Below are 18,965 nucleotides of genomic sequence, written 5' to 3'. Positions count from 1 at the left end.
GTTTGAAAAATTACTGTGGCTTAAAATACTGACACGATATGAACCTACGGATTTGAAGTAAAAAATAGGCAAGTATTATTACCACAAATATCTTCGTTAAACGAATGCCGTTTAGCGGAACAAATTCATAACATGTCTGTATATTTTAATCATATAATCGTTAACTTGCATAACGCCATATAAAATATGCAAATGCATATAATCCGACCTTGTGTTTTATATTGATAGACCACCTGTGTCCGTTCTATTGTGTTAATTTTCTAATTCTAATTAATTTATTCTAGTATTAAGTGTTACTATGTTACTACATATATGTGCATTATCGGAATTATCCATATTGGTATTTCAAACAATATTGTTATTGTTGTTATTATTATTAATTACTACCCAGTAACATGACTAAACAATGTAAAACGTCGTTCACACTATATTTGTAGCACGGCTGTCATAGACGTAGCTTGTCCTATTGGATAAATTTGAATTAATAAATCTTTATTATTTAAGTATTATTTATTATTAAGGATGTATGAGCACGGTTAGGTTAGGTTAAGTTAGGTGAGGTTATATTGGCTGTCCATGAAGGACACACTTAGGCTATAGAGCCCATTGTGTGTAGAACCTTTCCACTGATAATTTCATTTATCAGCTCCTCAATGTCAGATGCTGAGGGCACCTCCTTCATGCATTTACCATGCCATCACAACGGCCACTACACCAGCCCATCACAACTATTATTGAAATTAATTTTTTTGCGTCGGCGAGAACCGAACCAGGTACCCTAAGCATACCGCGGACGGAATTGGTTACACAACCAACTGAGCTAATAGGGCGATGAGAACGGTAGTGGGGGCACAAATGTAAAAATTTTTTTTTTAAATTTTGATGGTGAATTATGTTATAACTTGACGATATAAGAAAACAATTTTTCGATATCAGGCGTAATTTTCAAAATATCGAAAATTGAAAATTATTTTTAAATATTCATCTTTCGATATTTCGAAAACCAAGACAGATATTGAAAAACTTTATTCTTAGTTTTGGTCTATATTCATGAAGTTATAACAAAGTTTATCATCAAAGTTGAAAATAAGATAAAAATAATTTCAACCATAATACTACCCTGCTCGTACATCCGTTATTTGGATGGAGACACTTGATTTTTTTCTTTTCTATGCCATTGCTTATATGTTTACTTTCTACTAAAAAGTTTTTTTTTATATTTATTTTAATTCCTTCCAAGTGAAAATTATCAAAAACTTTCAAAATATGTCGTTTTTTTGAGATTTCTCCATAGGAGCAATGTATTTTATATCGATTTTCAATGATTTTTTTTTTTTAATTTGCATGGGTACCTAAGCTGAAATTTAGCCTGATAATCTTGGAGTAAAGATTACCTCAGCAAGGTCTATTGCTTAACTATCTCCACCCATCCTTATACCGATATAAGGCGTGTTGTTAATTCCTTAATAGATACGTTCCTGGACGTGCCTATTGAATAATAATGCACCGTACTCAATATCACAGAACGTTATCACAGCACACCATAAATATCTCTATATATAATTATTATTATTGTTATTTATTTATTATATTATTATCCTATTAACTTGTGTCTATATATGAGATATTATAATTTTATTTACATTATATTATTCCTATTATTTACTGATAATAGATTATAAGTTTGAATTGTCAACCAATTTTCAATTGATATGGTCCGTTGATGTTGATTCTGATTGAATTCAATTCGATTTTACAAGGACATTAAATAGTAAAGTATTGTTCAAAGAATATTTTATTATATATACTTCTTGTTCAAAACATATTTTTATAGTATCTTAATAATTTTATAGCATTTTCATAAAGCTATAAAACATTCTATTACAACTTTGTATGTGCGTAAAATCAAATATTTGTGATTTAAATTACTTTGGTACAGTCAAGTCCTTTCATAAATATTGTAAATATTTAAAAATCATAAATATTATTATCTACACCTGTTTCAAGCATATAAAAATAGATTTATATAATAAGTAACTATAATAAAAATTATTATATCGACAAAGTATTATTTTATCATTTGTTATGAGCCAAAAACTATAATCATACAAACAAATCTTTCCACAATAATGATAATTTCATCAAACTAATAAAATTTATTGTTTCAGTATAAATGATTTATAAGCTTCTAGAGTTTTAATAAAAATCACGTATTATGTTTGTAATCGATCTGTTTTTTCATATTTCATATAACAATAATGTAGATCGTGGGACACAGCGGTTTTTTTTTTTTTTTTTAATGATTAATATATAATTCAAACTTTGTGAGTGGAAAATGTAGCAGGGAATTTTTCAGACACTTGATAACATCAAACAACAAAATATTTGGTCCAGCAAAAATACTGAACCGATGAGTTTACTTTTGCTGAATTATTTATTAATTATTAATGTTATTATCAAGTGCCCATGTCTGACAAATTCTCTGCTGTGTTTTTTCAAAACGATAACTAAAATATTACGTCATCATGCTCATTGGAAAACGCAGCTTTTTCAAAAAAAAAAAATCGTAGAGGAAAGTTTGGTAAACTCGTTAAAAAGAAGCCAGTAGCCACTCACGATGTTTCAAGAATGCATTCATCATTTAAAAAAAACCGCGGTGTCCCACGATTACTGCTATTTTAATAATTAATAATTATGATAATAAGATTAAAACTGTTGTTTCAGCAATGGATGATAATACTGGTAGTGGAATGGAATTGGAAGCTTTATACAGACGTTATTGTATTCGACTGAAGCATGCATTATTCATATCATGTTTAACTGTTGCATTTCTTAGTTCAACAGCTGTATTAATAAGCACGTGTATACTTCATATAAATGTAAGAGAGATTATATTTGTTACTACCTACTATAAATAATTTTTTGTATTATTCGATGCCCAAATTCATTATATCTCTAAAACTATTAGACATACGGAGCTGTGGTTGTTGGTTTCAATTGTTTTAAATTTAATATACTTTCATAATGATAGTATCAACTAATTTAAAAAGCTTATAGTTTTTGAATTAAAATCCAAAATCTGAAAAAAGTCCGAAAATTAGTTTTTCACGGATTGCACAGGTAGTACAACTGTTTTTTTGCTTGCAAAACGTAGTTTCACACTTTCCTAAGGGGTCCAAATAACATACCAAAAAAGCAGCTTATAAAGCATTTTGCGATATTAGTTGTTTTTTGTTAGATTTTTCTGGCGTAATCTTATGCTTAATTATTCATAGTAGCTAACCTAATCAACTTTGAACTTTTTGCAACTGATATGACAATATTTACAACTTGTATTACCTGTTGTCAATGGCTTTCAAGGAGTAGTTCCGCTTAGTCGAACAGGCTAGAGACATTAAAATTTTTTTGGCAATGTTTTGCTATTAATCAAACATGGCCTTATATCTCCTGAAGAAAGAATCTAAGAACAAAAATGAGGGTACAGTTGAACTCGGCAGACACTAAGTAATGTTTTTAGTATTGTAAAAAAGTTTTGAGTTTATTGCACGGTACATACCATATAAACCAAATACATGGTTTGCAGACAAAAATACATAATATATTGTGTGAAAGTGCTGCTTATAAATTTGATAATATAGATCTCTTCAATCATCAATACACTAACTATAGTCGTCTTTGTTCATCAAATGATGAATCTTGGATGAACTCATAATTAAATTAAAATTTTGTTTTTATATTATCGACAACCTTATATTTTTATGGTATTATAATAAACAAGAAATATTTTAGATAGTTTTTTTATCACACTCTCTAAATTTTTTGATATAGCAATATCCAATTGAAAAGGATAACTCGCACGATTCATTATTTTTTCAGCCAACCTTTAACGCTAAAATACTAATAAAAAGCCCGATTATCTAGGAATTTTTTGTGATTTTTTGAAACCTTGTTAATCAAAAAATGTATTTATAAAGTTTGATTTAAATCCCTGGTATTATTTCAATCCTTGTATATCTACTTAAATCCTTCATATTTTCGTAGTTATTGATGTTATCTAAAAAATTGATTTTCATACGATGGTTTGGCTCGACTACGAACGTCCTTTGAAGCTAGAAAAAAATTGTAGGCCAATTGAAAGTATTATTAGTTTCTCAATGATACTTCTTTGATTTGAATGAAACTAAAAATTAAAATACTAAAATCAAACAAACTATTATATAATTCTATTGTTTCCAAACAGTAGAATTATCTGTATCTATCTATACTGTATGTATGTATGTGTGTATGTATGTATATTGTAGTAGAATGATAATGTGTCATTTGAATATCCAATAAAGAGAATATTTAAACAGAAAACCAATACACAATACATAGACAATACAAAACCTCTATACATAAAACAAACAAGGGGGGTTTTAACTGAACAGAAAATGCATCGCATCGCATCACTTCCACTATATACTTAATATAACAAGTGCAGTTTTACAAAGAATATCCGAGCAATTCTTCGGGTATGGAACCCTAAACTCGCACTTGAAACGTATCTAAGAACACTTTTTCCTTAAAACCTTCTCCAAACTGAACAGATTTTGAGGATCATCGCATATTTTTTAGTTGTTCCGGGCACGGAAATATAGCTAAGAATATTCTCCATTAAATTGCCTTTCAAACGAAACAAAAAAATCAGAATTGGTTTATCCGCTTCTCCGCTACGATGCCATAGACAGACAGAATGACACACAGAGGTCAAACTTATAACACCCATTTTTTTGGTTCGAGGGTTAATAATCAATTCTATAATCTATAATCTACTTATCGTATAAATCAAAAATATTCTCACTTTTAGTCTGTTTAACAAGTTCAAATTGGTGAAACATGGAAATAATAATCGTAAAAATACGTGTGATAGCTCGCTGGATTCGTTTTCATTGTTCGTTTTCGCATTTCCCATTCGACATCCGCAGAAAAAAAGGGCTTATAATTAACCTAAATTATAACAGTTATTAGCTGACAAGAATTTAACAGATAATTTTCATAACGTTGAAATCTTGTTAAGAATATATTTGGTCGTGATGATCAGCGCCGGACCAAGGGTGGAGCAAGTGGAGCGTACCCTTCAGGCCCCAGGTTGCAAGGGGCCCCAAAAATATCAAATGCGAAAGACAATTTCGCATTTTAAGTGTTGATTATTGAAATACAAATTAATTTTTGGAAAAAAAAAGATGCCGAAAGACGATCTCGCTCTACCTTGATTTGGGGTCTACCTTGATTTGGGGGTAGACCCGGCGCTGATGATGACAGCAAATGAAGTAGATTAAAAACAAACTTCGCTCTTAAGATTTTTTTAAAAATCTGGACTATAATGTACTCATAGATTATTTTTCAAAGAGAAAACAGGTAATTCCTATTTTAATTAAGAATAAAATATATTTATTAATAAAGTTGAAATTATTATTTAACAATAGTTTAATTTAAATTGTGTTTTAAATTGTGTAAAATGTTATTAAAATTGTTAATAAAGTTGAAATTGATTTATATCATAAAGTTTAATTTATTTGTTGCATAAAGCAATAATAAATTTAACAAGTGAATATAAACAAATTGTTGAAATATTCTAAATAGATAGTGTTAATTATCTGTTCTTGTATAAATAAAATAAATTATCTGTGCTTGTATAAAAGAAAAACAAAAAGATTCATGTAGAACATGTAAATGACGGCCATTTTTTCACCGAAAATTTCTCTGGGATTTTTTAAAAATTGGTTTGGCATTTACATGCTTTGAAATGATTCTTTAAGCAATAAAATTTTTCTTCGACGCTATTTCTTTAACATTTTCAGGTGGGTTTAGCATGAAATTATGATCAATAGACTCACTATTTGAAGCTAGCAGCAAATTTTCAAATCTCTACCTTTTATAGTTTTTGAGAAAATGGAAATTTTACTTAAATTTTTTATACTTATATTTTTATTTACTGCTCAGTTTTCGGAATAACACTGGTCTTACTGAGTCCCGATTATCGAGGTTACTGTAAATAATTTTTTAGAAAGATGCTCTAAGGGGTGAAGAAGGCTCTAAGGGGTGAATTTTTTTTTACCTTTGTTAGTGATTGTGAATTTATTTTGTTTAACTCAAGAATTGTTAGTTTTTGTTTTTTTATTTTTGTTTTATTAGAATTTTATAACACCTTGTTTAAGTATATGTATACAATTGATTTGCCTTGGCCTATATCAATAAAGATCTTATCTTATCTAATTTTTTAAGTATATTCCGCTCCCATTTTTGCCACCCCGGCTCCCCCCTTCCTCTTAATTGGGGACTGAATTCTGGTGAAAAACAAGTTCACCACCTGGAAGACATGCATGTTTAGTTTTCAATGATACAACTCCCTAGCTAATGTAACCAATATTTTAACCTGAGATATATCATCACTCATGTTCTACTTCATCCAGCTTCTACTTTCATACATTCATCCACACATCCATACATATTACGTGAGTTAATTATTGAAGTTAATTCCTATTCTGAATAGAAGTTTAATAGTAGTGAATATGAATTGTACACTATTGGATATATACATAGAGGCATTATAGATGTATGTACATTATAGTTTAGTATATCTGAATATAACTTTAACAATGAATAAAGAGTCAAATCAACAAAAGCCTGTATTTTAATAACAATAGAATTTATATTATTTTACTTACCTCTATTACAAAAAAAAAAAAAAAGAGATTTTTTTAATGAGAAAAACTAAAAATAGTCATAGATATATGTAGGGGAAGATGTAGTTTCTATATAGACAAAAAATTAACATGTATGTGTTTTTTAAAACAATTTTTTAAATACCACGATAATCTCTTTTTGTAGCGATGTTACATCTGAACAATATTAATGTATACTCTATGTCAAAAAAAATGCTCGTTTTAAAACATTCTAAGTGTTACTATTATAACATAACATATGATGAGTACGCTTAGAATGTTTTAACTGTAGCAGTTTTTTTGGAATTAAGTATACTTTCTTTGAGATTTTAAATATTAAACAACTATTAATTCAATTCATCTATGGAGACCCAGTGTTAAATTTGGCAAAATTGCTATTAATACATTAAGTAACCTTGTAGTCGAGTATGGGGTAGTGTCCATCAAATCCGGTAGTTCTGTTTTTTTTGCAGACTTGTTTATGATGTTATTCCAATGAATAATCCAAGTTTGTGACCTCGAGCGCCGAACGCAACCTTGTCAAAAATCGAAAACTCCGTGTAATTTTCGGAATATGGCGATTATAACCCTAAAGGACTAGTTATTTGATAAAAGCTTTTTCGAACGTTTTTGAAATAGACTAAATGTTGCTACAATATGCGCCGAGAATGGACTCTGTAGACCAAATACTTTTCGAGATAAAGCCTTTCAAAATTTATCGACGGAAGTTCATACATCTAGAGCTAACGTCAAATCCGGTAGTTCTGATTTTTAACAGGCTTGTTTATGATATGGTCCGCATGAATAATCCAAGTTTGTGACCTCGAGCAACGATCGTAATTTTGTCGAAAATCGAAAAAACGCGTGAAAATTTCGGTTTTTTTTCTGATTTTGGAAATTATAACCCAAAATGGGTAGTTTTTTAAGTACCTTTCAAGATTTTTTTTAGAGTAGACTATTTGCTACAATATGAGATTAGAATCACCTCTGTAGATCCAATTGTTTCCGAGATAATTCCTTTCAAAATTTACAATTTTTTCTTACTTCGCAATTTTTTGGAATATTATGTGGTTTTGAATGAATTTTGACCCTGAACAACACTAGCAGACTACGTCGGAGGTAAGTGAAACTACTTCCCGCAAGAGTAGCTAGAAATACTGCTGAAATATTGCAAACTGACGTCTGAAATATTGCAAAAAAGTTAGAAAAAATGATGAATTTTCAACAGCTTTTTCTCGGAAACTATTAGATCTCTAGTGACGATTCTAGTATCATATTGTAGCGAAATTGGGGTTTGCAAAAAGGAATAAATGAATATTAAAAGCAAAATGTTACTTGACTTGAAAACTAATACCTTGAAAAGATATTGTATACGTTGTTTTTCTTCTAGAAACTAAACTTTGTCTGCATACAATTTAATCATATATAGAAAAGATTTACTGACTGTCGAGAAATTAGAGAATGAACCAAGGAATATTGTACTCTTGGTACTACATCTTTCCCTGTAGCCAAGAAAGATAATGAAAAAACTAATGTACATAATATATTACAAATACTAGAGTTCTATCCAACCAAAGTGGCACTGGGGAAGAGATATATATGTATTTGAACTCATATCTACACTCTCTTTTGCTCAGTACCACTTTAGTTTGATAGAACTATACTAACTAAAGCATTGAATTTGAATGTGATAATTATCGCACATGAGATGTATAATATACGCCTAAGGGGATATTGTTTATTACTTACGTATAGTAAACAGTAGGGTAACATGTAGTACCTAAACTCAAATGTACCCTGAACCATTCTGTGTTGCTCAGCCGATACCGTGTATATATTAAACTTAACGAAAAATTGGTCTGATAATAAACTTAAGTAAACTTTGTTTCCTACATCTTTCTTTAGTATAAAATTTACGTTTTCCTAATATTCCAAATATAAGCCTAGAAATTCTCAAAATTAAAAACAATATTTTACGAAGCCATAATTGTTAACGAATCAAAAGCGAAAAAGGACTTTTGATCTCAGAATTTCGTAAGGAGTTCAAACTTTCTATTTGCCCGGTGATTTAGTACAACCTGCATATTTCTAACCAAAAACAATAACAATATATTATTATTTTTTCTAGGAATTACCAGAAAAAATGTTTCCCACATTAACATTAGCCGTTATAGTATTTATTATAAGTGTAGTATTATTTGCAACACAATTTCCAATTTTTCTGGAATCAGAAATATTTGCGTTAATTGCATCCTTAATATTAACAATAACATTTGCATCTGGAACATTTGTACTGGGTAAACACAATGCGACAATACCAATATTTGCGTTAATTTTGGCTGTACATACAATGATGCCAATATCACGTCTTATATCAATAGTAATGGCGAGCTCTTTGACAATATTACACATTGGATTGGGATTATTTCTACGTTATTATGAAACAGAAGATAAAGCAAGACCGTTCTATGGTCAGGTAAGGAACAAATTTTTGAATAAATGTAGAAAGAGGATAGGCACTTACTTTATTTAATTCATTTTACTTAGGCACTGAAAATTAATGTTCTCTTTTGATATTACCCTTTATTTGTGTATAAAATTAGTTGGTTGCAGAAGCACTGCTATTATTATGTGGAAATGGCGCTGGATTATATTATCGACGATTAACAGAACGTGCACATAGGCGAACATTTGTTGGAACTCGAGTATGTATTGAATCTCGAGTTAAACTTGAATGTGAACGAGAACAACAAGAACAACTACTGCTTAGTGTAATACCGGCTTATATTGCAGCAGAGGTAAATACTTATTATATTTTTCCTTCTCTCAAAGTGATTTATAAATTAAATCTTTTCAAGAAGACCAGTTAACTGGCTGGTAAAGTTGCGCCAATCTTGCGTTTATAAAATTATACTTGCTTCAAACACGGTTCATAATAACTGCTTCATTGAATTTTACCCTATGATTGCAAGACTTCAACTATAAGGTCAAGCATTCTTGCAATACTCTTAAAAAAATAGACAAATACTTATCAGTTTGCAGCAGTTATTGATTTGCTTTTGCATGGCCTGATAAGATTTGTCAAATGCAGAAAATGTAGATAGGTTCTCTTAGTACTTACACGACTAAGATTTTGGTCATCACTCTACTTTTTCGCTAAAAAACTGAAATCGGTTTGTCATTTCATAGTAATCAAATTAATTTAACTAATGAACTTTGTAATTTAATCTTATTAATTTTAGAAATTATTTTTGTATTTATAAATAAAGATTATAAATAAAATAAATCTGCTCACCCAAAAAATCATACGAACGTTTAGTAATTTTAATTCAAATAGACTCGAGAGAACATAAATGACTTTCGGCCAAGTTACGAAGGCTCGGTCTTGTTCGAAGTGTTCGGGTATTTACCATATCGACGACAGCAAAGGGGGTATTGAAAAGAGTTTATTGCGCGACTTTGAAAAATCTACTTTCTTAGTTTTACATCTATTTTCCCATGAAATTTTTTTATCAATTCTTTCCCTTGACTACGAGAAAGAATAAAACAAAAATACACTGGTCAGTTTATTGTTTCAAAACTTAGCAACCCAATGCTTTTATCCACTTTAAAGTTAGTTACGGGTTTTAATTCCAAATATCTTATGCGATAATTAAAAACATTTTCGATTTATAGGTGAAACGAAGTATAATGTTAAAAATGGCAGATGCATGCAATCAAGATATTGGGAACAAGCAAACACGTTTTCATGATATGTATGTACAACGGCATAATAATGTGAGCATTTTATATGCAGATATTGTAAATTTTACTCCATTATCAGAACAATTATCTGCATCAGATTTAGTGAAAACATTGAACGAATTATTTGGAAGATTTGATCATCTCGCCCAAGAGAATCAATGTATGCGTATTAAAATATTAGGAGATTGTTATTATTGTGTAAGTGGTTTACCAGTATCTCGACCAAATCATGCATACAATTGTGTTAATATGGGCTTACAAATGATTGATGCAATAAGGTAAACAATATGTTCTTTAATAATGAATTTTTGGAAATCTGGAAATATATTTGAAACTTTTATGCTTTCAATTCAAGGTTTATTCGTGAAGCAACCGGTTTCAATGTCGATATGAGAATTGGCATTCATACGGGCAATGTACTTTGTGGTGTTTTAGGACTGCGCAAATGGCAGTTTGATGTATGGAGTGATGATGTTACTTTAGCTAATCATATGGAGTCCGGTGGTATAGCAGGGTAATTTTTCTATCCATTTAGTTCATTAATTCATTCATTAGTATTGAATTTTGACATTTATAATTATTTTAGGAGGGTTCATATAACCAAAGCAACTTTAATGCAATTGAATGATCAATTTGCGGTAGAACCAGGAAATGGAGCAAGTAGAGATGGCTATTTAGCCGATCATAAAATAGAAACATTTCTAATTATTCCAAATGTAAGTTAATACAAAACTGACAGCAGTAGTGTAATGTGTTTTAGATTGTGTAGCAAGATCATCTTACCCTAATTACAACGAGGGAAATGTGTTTAACCATGAATGTATGTTTATCTGTTCCCTCATAGCGTCTTGATAGTCCGCTGGTTATAGGCTTATTAAATATTCTAATTTACTACGACAGTAAATAAATTAGAAATAAAATACTGTTTAATTTATACGTGTTTTCTTCATGGTACTTTGATTTGCATAATATAGCATATATTGTTTGTAATTTTTCACAATATTATAAATGGAAATCAAAGTCCCATGTAGCTACTCGAAGATAATTTTAATAAAATAAAGTTCAAAAACTAAAACACCGACTACTATAAAATCATGAATCTATAAAGCATGAAACAAAAAAATTCTGGTCTGAAATGAAGATTTTACTTATCATAAAAATTTCAGATGGAATATTTTCTTGTTTCATAATTTTTAGAGCGAGATTTTGTAGTAGTCAAGGTTTTAGTTTTTGAACATAATTTTATTTGTGTATCTAGTAAGTAAATGATAGATAGTCTTTTTATTTTAATAGGCAATAAAACGAAAAAACTTTAGATGAGTCTAATCAGCCTCTTTTGGGGCTTCATCATTACAAAAACGCTACAATTTAACCTGCCTTTGTCAAGTCCTTTATTACATTCCAGTTTCTAGAAATGTTAAGTGAGTTAGGCTTGTCGTATGAATTTGTGAGGTATCACATTCAAGATGCCACTTGCGACATTAATTTAGCAAAGTTCGATTATCTTAAGAAATAGAAAAAAGATATCCATGTTTTTATTTTAAAATATCTACGAATTTGAAAACAACTAAATTTTTTTAGAGAGCCATCAATAAAGAGCATGGCAGTAGTTCCACCATAGGAAAAGGATCTCTTTCACACGAAGAAAACGGAGTATCTGATCACAATTCGACAAATTCAATAAAACCTCAAAGACTCTCAATTGATTATTCCGGGAATTTACCACTTGGTCCAGTACCAACTAGATCTCGACCCTCAAGTAAAATGACCAAATATGTTGAATGTTGGGGAGCTGATAAGCCATTTGCAAATATAACTGAAACAACATTAGCAAAAAATATTGGATTGACGGTAATATTTAATAAGTGTGCCCATAATTTTTATATAAAATTGATCTATTAGCAAGTTTCGTACATGAATAGATTAAAATCTTTTTTTAGAGTTTAGCAATGATTGAATCGAATTTACTACCTAATAATAGTTCGTGTTTTGATTGTACAAGGTGCGTAGCAATAGAATTTTTATTTACTATACCTGAAAGCTAGAGCAAATTACTTCAGGAAATAAAATTTATATGGCAGTTTTATAACAGGATCCCGTAGAGATAGTTTAAAGCTTTTCTGAAAATTATTCAAACTATCTTTTAGACATCATTCTTACATTTTTCTAAACGAAGGCCTAAATTTTATAAATTTTTTAACTCTTATTGAAATTGGATAGCGATAGACATGTTATAATGTAAAAAGCATTTTCAGCTTGGTATTTCGAAGTTTCCAACCATTAATCAGCCAAGAAAAGAGTGAGACTTTTGGAAATTTCTATAAATATTATACAGTTGTCAGTACACTTAATTCGAAACAGTTCAGGAAGGAGTCCTTGAAAGTAAAAATAGTAGAAAATTGGGAAGCAAAATTAGCTGCTATTTTCTTATGTCATATTCTTTTCCAAACTATTTTTTGGTTATACTTTGAAAAGCGATGATAGCCAACGAAATGCAAATGGAGAAACACGTAAACCGTTTAATTTGTTCAGATGAGTATCCTTAAGATCTGCACTTTCGATGGTACTCAGTGACATAAGTCTTTATAGGGACATGCTTTCAAAGATATCTCATAAGTACTTAGTTAAGAAGTTGAAAATACATATCGTTTAAAATCGTTTCAATTGTATTTTCAACTTCTTAACTAAGTAATTATCATAATATTTTACAAATGAGATATCTTTGAAAGCGTTTTGATCACCCGCAGGTTATAGGCTATGTGACGTCACATTGAATTGAATAAGGTGCCCTCTAGAGAACATAAATTTATGAACTAAAAATAAATTTTAATTTAATGATACCGTGTTAGGTATCAAATGAAAGGGCGTAATTAGCACTTAACAGATATGTATAAATTGTTATACTTTATCACGAAATTTTAGCCACAAAATAAATAGTTTATATAAAATAATGTTCAAAAACTAAAGCCCCGCCGACTACAAAATCACTCCCTTAAAAGTATGAAAACTAGCGGGACCTCTCCTGTGGAATACTTTTTAATCCTAGAGGTCCTGTAATACAATTTTACTTATCATAACAATTTCAGATGATAATGTTTTCTTGTTTTCATACTTTTAAAAGCGTGAATTTGCAGTCGGCAGAGTTTTAGTTTTTGAACTTTATTTTTTAAGAATGTGGTAGTAATGTAACATCAAAACTTTCAAGTCTACAAGTCTTCGTTTCAATAAAGTTCTTTGGAAATTCAGTATTCTTCCCGGTTATGGAAATCGTTAACCATCGATATGGCACGATGCAGCCTCAATAGAAATAATTTGCTCTAGCCTTTAAATATACACAAAAACATTTAAGAAGTTCAAGTCTTTTTAACAAATAGGAATCGTTGTTATAATGAAGATATGAATCCAGTTTTACTATGGTTTAACGATTCAAAACAAGAGGAAGCATATGAAGCATATAGAACTCAATATGATAATGATTACAGATATTATGTGACATGTGCAACAATTCTGGTCATATTCATGGCATTGATTCAATTGATCACCATACCAGGGTACGTTAAAATTTTAATCGCATTTCGAATACATTCTGATAACATTTTATTTTTATTTTTAATTATTAAAGTGGTTTCGTATTATATGGAACATTTGGTCCAGTAGTAATGGCTTTATCAATATTTGTGTATTTATGTTGGCTAGAAGGCATTCGATCAAATCGCCATCAAGATTCCGGTACACCAATTCCAAAGGATGCCGATTTTGAAATGACAACATATTATTCCACGAAAGATCATCTTATTTCAAATAATAGATGTTTAAGAATTGCGGTTTTCTTAATATGTGTATTTTTGACATCAATAAGTGCTGTTATTACATTGGTAAGGAGTCATTATTAATTTTATTATTGGTATAAATATTGTTTTATTATTTGTTTGAGAAAACAAAATCACCCTACTAACGAAAAATTTAATTTTTGGCCGCCGTTTCTCTAATTTTTCCTTATTTTCCAATTTACTTTTCGGCGCAGCACAGCCTTAGCAAATTTTAGTACAAATTTCGATTTTTTAAAATTCAAAAATTACCCTGCTAACTTCCAGCACATTACATTTTCATCATAAAAATCAATAATTTTTATTTTATTTTTTAGGTAATAATTGAGCCATTGGATAATATAAACATCACAGCAAATCAAACACAAGAATTTGAAATTTATGATAATTTTACAAATTCACGTCTTGTAGAATCTGCACCAGTATGTTTTTTTCCTTTTTAAAGGGATATCTTTGACTTTGAAAATTTAAGAAGGAGCCTAGCGCATAGACAATTTAGCAACCATTTACTATACAATTTTTAAAAGTGGTAAATAATCTGCCATTATATTCCATTCGAAATGGTACATAATAAGCAGTTATATTCCATTCGAAGGTTTGCACTGTTTAGAGTTAGCAAACAAGATATTTTTTTTTAAACTTTAGGCCTTCTGATAACTTTTCACTTAAGTAACAAAGATTTAAGTATAAAAATTTGTGGAACGATCAGAAAAAGTATATTTCCAACTTTCTAAAAAGAGGTGAAGGTAAAGCATTCTGCTATTCTTTATGAAGTATTAGACCTCGGGACGACTTGAAACAAAATCGATTCACATTTAAAATTGGACAGTTTGATAATCAAGAATTGAATTAAATAACGGCGCGTGCAACACCAGCTTTGTTCTATACCTAACGAATAATAATCTTCGAATATTCGGCGGCAGAATTTTCTTATATTTTCATGTAGATATAATGCCTAAACAGTTATATTTGTAAATTTACGTTTTTCTTTGCGTTATCGCAGTTCCGTCATGGATCTACGAAATTAATAATTTTGCAGAGGTTGTAGGGTAACTCTTAACGAAGAAAATCCTTTTAAATTGTTATAGGATGCTTTGTTACCGATCGCGAACGGTTTTTCCAAAGCACCTATTTTTACATTTTCGCAAATTGTGCGGAAACTTTATCGTATTTTGCAAAACTATTATAGCTTCAATTTGAGCCTCGAACAGATTTCCTGTGAATCATACAAGCGAAAAAAAATGGCGAAAAACGCGATAAAACTGTGTTTTCTCGGTTTCAAACATAACCGAGGAATTTTCGAACGAATTTGACTTTATCTGGTCCCATTTTTTTTTAAATTGATATTTGCAAAAAACCTGTTTTTGCAAGAAGTTTTTTTATAATCGGTCTATTCGGTATTATTTTCTTACTAATGTGTGCTTAACCTTGAAAAATGTAATAACTTTTAAAAGAAATTAGTAAAGTATGTTTAAATTTCTTATTTCCTTAAAATTGTTAATTATCTTTGTATAGTATTTATAAGCCTTGTCTTGGAAATGATTTTATATTCAACGTCAAAGATGCATTTAAGTTATTCCATTTTAAAATAATTATATAATCGTAACTACCATTTATAATTTTTTTAGAGTTATTTGTACAGTTCTGCATTGAGTCTAACAGTGATTTCAATATTTTTACGCATTGGATTTTTATTAAAATTTTTATTAATGGTCACATCAGCTGCAGTACATGTTTACTTGTTCAGTAGATATAAACTATTTCAACTATATCACGATACTCATGATGACGAGTAAGTTTATGCCAAGAAAGCTATTTGCCCTCAGGAAAATTTCCACAAAAAGGGATTTTCTTTTTAGAAATATTTTTTAAAATGCCCTAATTAAGATAGTTTTAAATTTTAGATTATCAACTCTTCCATTTGAATTGAAAAGTGCACTAATTTTGTCCATAGTGGTAATACTGTTACACATTTTGGATCGTCAAATTGAATTCACATCGAGAACTGATTTTCTGTGGCAAGCCAAATTAAAAATTGAACAAGAGGAAGTTGAAACAATGCGTGGAATAAATAAAGTTAGGATACAAATTATTTGTATTTATTTTCGGCTGAATAAATTTGAATCAGTTAATTTTTTTGATTTTATCGAAATAAGCCATACACTCATACAGTATGGTACAACTTCTGTACCAAAGAGTATAAGATAGAGCAGAAGGTAGCGTATACAGGCACGAAAGCCATCTGGTATTTCTATCCAAGTACTAAAGTATATTGCCTTTGATATTGAATGGAATAAACTTTATAAATTTCAATTTTTCTTTATCAATTAGTTTTGACACATTCCTACTTTCAAATTTAAATTCAATTTAATGGGGTATCACGCGCGTTTTACATTTTCATGACTGGGCACAATCACTAGAGGAATTAAAACTCGTATACTCTTATTTCACATAGTCAATAATGGGAGCCTTCTCCTCTATCTCACACTCTTTCTGTACTATACCAATCGGCTGTACTCCCTACTCGACCCGTGAAAATTTAACCTTAAGGTAGTACAAGCGCCAAGGCAAGTTTAGTCTTGTGGTTGAAATTATTTGTACCTTATTTTCAATATTGATGATGAATTTTGTTATAACTTCATGAATGCAGACGAAAAATGAGAATAAAATTTTTCGATATTTGCCTTGGCACTCGTTCATCCTTAATTTCTAATACAAAATATCTTCGAAAATAATAATACTAATTTAAAATATTTTGTAGATCTTATTAGAAAATATATTACCAGCACATGTGGCAGAACATTTCTTATCTAGAAAAATGACCGAAGGTTTATATCATGAACGATATTCGTGTATTGGTGTTATGTTTGCATCGATCCCAAATTACCATGAGTTTTATGATGAAACAGATGTGAACAAACAAGGATTGGAATGTTTACGGTTACTAAATGAAATCATTTGTGATTTTGATAAAGTAAATAAACTTAATATTAAATGATTTTCATAAAGTGAAAGGACCCCGCTCGAAAATTACTCGTTAAAAAGCTTTGTGGCCGTGAGAGTTTTTGATCAGAACTATTAGAAGAACATTTTGGGGGCGGTTTGAAAAAGTTTCACAGAAAGCCATTTTCTCATGTAATCATGCGGGGTCTTTTCTTGAATGAATGGGAAATATTTCACTTTGATCATGTGATGTTTGAATACGAAATAATGTATTTTTATGTAATAATAATTTATGTAATATTCTAGTTATTACTAAAACCCAAATTCAGTTGTATTGAAAAGATTAAAACAATTGGTAGTACATACATGCTTGCTTCAGGATTAAGACCTGGTATTGAAGACAGCACATCAAAAGTAAGAGAATTTTATAAAGCGATGTTTTGTAGTATTGTAGTAATAAAAATATAAAACAAATCAATTTTTTCTTTACAATTATCATAAGGATGTAAATAAACAGGTAAATAAATTAGTCTAATAGGTATTAACAAGGCTAGCATGCATTTTTGAAGTGAAAACTTCTTTAGATGCGTTGAACACATTTAGGATCGGGAAAATGTACTGAACTCGCGTAACCATCGCGACGAAATGACGGTCGAAACTCAACCCCTAAAAATTTAATCTGAATTCAACTTGCCTGGTGGATTAGGGCTCACGCTGCTGGTCTGCTACATAAAATTAATTTTTACTTATCTAAATTTTCTAAATCGATCAATTGTCATCTAGCAGAAGGAATAAATAGAGCATATGCTTGCACCGCCTGTCAATTTTGTAACATAGACAGCAAAATGATTTCATTTATTTCAGCTCATGCAGGTCTTTTTGAATTTTGATTCTGGATACTTTGAGCATTAACCACCATTTATTCAGTTTTTAAGTAGTTAATTCGTCGCACTTGATTTCTCTAATTCATAACAAATATTTCCCATTTTTAGGATGCCATACGAAAAAAAGAACATATTGTTGTTGTACTTATGGATTTTGCTGTTGCGCTAATGGCAGTATTAGATCAAATAAATCGTGAATCATTTCAACGGTTTAAATTACGAATTGGTAATTTTAATTAAAATTAAAACAAAAATCAAATCTGAAGTTCATTATGATCTTTGTGCTTACAGGGCTTAATCATGGTCCTGTAATTGCTGGTGTTGTGGGGGCTCAAAAACCACAGTACGATATATGGGGCAATACAGTAAATGTTGCCAGTCGCATGGATTCTTGTGGACTTATTAATCATGTTCAGGTTAAGTATAATGACGTGTAATGCTGGTTTTCCTCGACTAAACGGACCAATAAAACAAAACTTTAACTATCGTGTCGAAGAAAAACAAAACTGCACCCTTTTATAATAACTGGCACTTGGACTTTCAATGCAACTTTTTTAAGACTGGCAATGTAATGGTCATTATAGATTAAGTTTTGTTTTTGTTTTTCAATAAAAACACAATTGTCCTTTTAGAAGAAAACCGGCATTATCATGAAATTTTAAAACTAAATAAAACCAGATTGTTTATTGTTTTAGGTGACAGAAGAAACTGCAAAAATTTTGATGGCTGCAAACTATCAATGTGAAAGTCGAGGTCCTACGTATATTAAAGGCAAAGGCACATTAAATACATATTTTGTGAAAACTGATTCTGAGAAATAAAAATTTTAATTTTATTTTTTGTGCGAGTTCTTTTATTCAACA

General features: G+C 30.0%; 1 protein-coding gene across 1 annotated transcript; it reads left to right on the top strand.

The window, feature by feature from the left end:
- Positions 1-2,750: 2,750 nt before the first annotated feature.
- Positions 2,751-18,923, top strand: LOC123299263 (adenylate cyclase type 2). The gene is made up of 18 exons (XM_044881599.1): positions 2,751-2,879; positions 8,833-9,180; positions 9,308-9,502; positions 10,380-10,726; positions 10,804-10,962; positions 11,035-11,164; positions 12,030-12,299; positions 12,389-12,450; positions 13,823-13,999; positions 14,071-14,323; positions 14,593-14,697; positions 15,904-16,067; positions 16,180-16,351; positions 17,037-17,249; positions 17,525-17,632; positions 18,211-18,328; positions 18,394-18,518; positions 18,798-18,923. Exons 1-18 carry the CDS (start codon positions 2,751-2,753, stop codon positions 18,921-18,923), a joined length of 3,201 nt encoding a protein of 1,066 aa, XP_044737534.1.
- The last annotated feature ends 42 nt before the right edge of the window (positions 18,924-18,965 follow it).

Source organism: Chrysoperla carnea, chromosome 4 (assembly GCF_905475395.1).
Source record: "Chrysoperla carnea chromosome 4, inChrCarn1.1, whole genome shotgun sequence".
Classification (NCBI taxonomy): Eukaryota; Metazoa; Arthropoda; class Insecta; order Neuroptera; family Chrysopidae; genus Chrysoperla; species Chrysoperla carnea.
The sequence above is the reverse complement of the archived record's forward strand: the minus strand, read 5'-3'. Positions and strand labels throughout refer to the sequence as shown.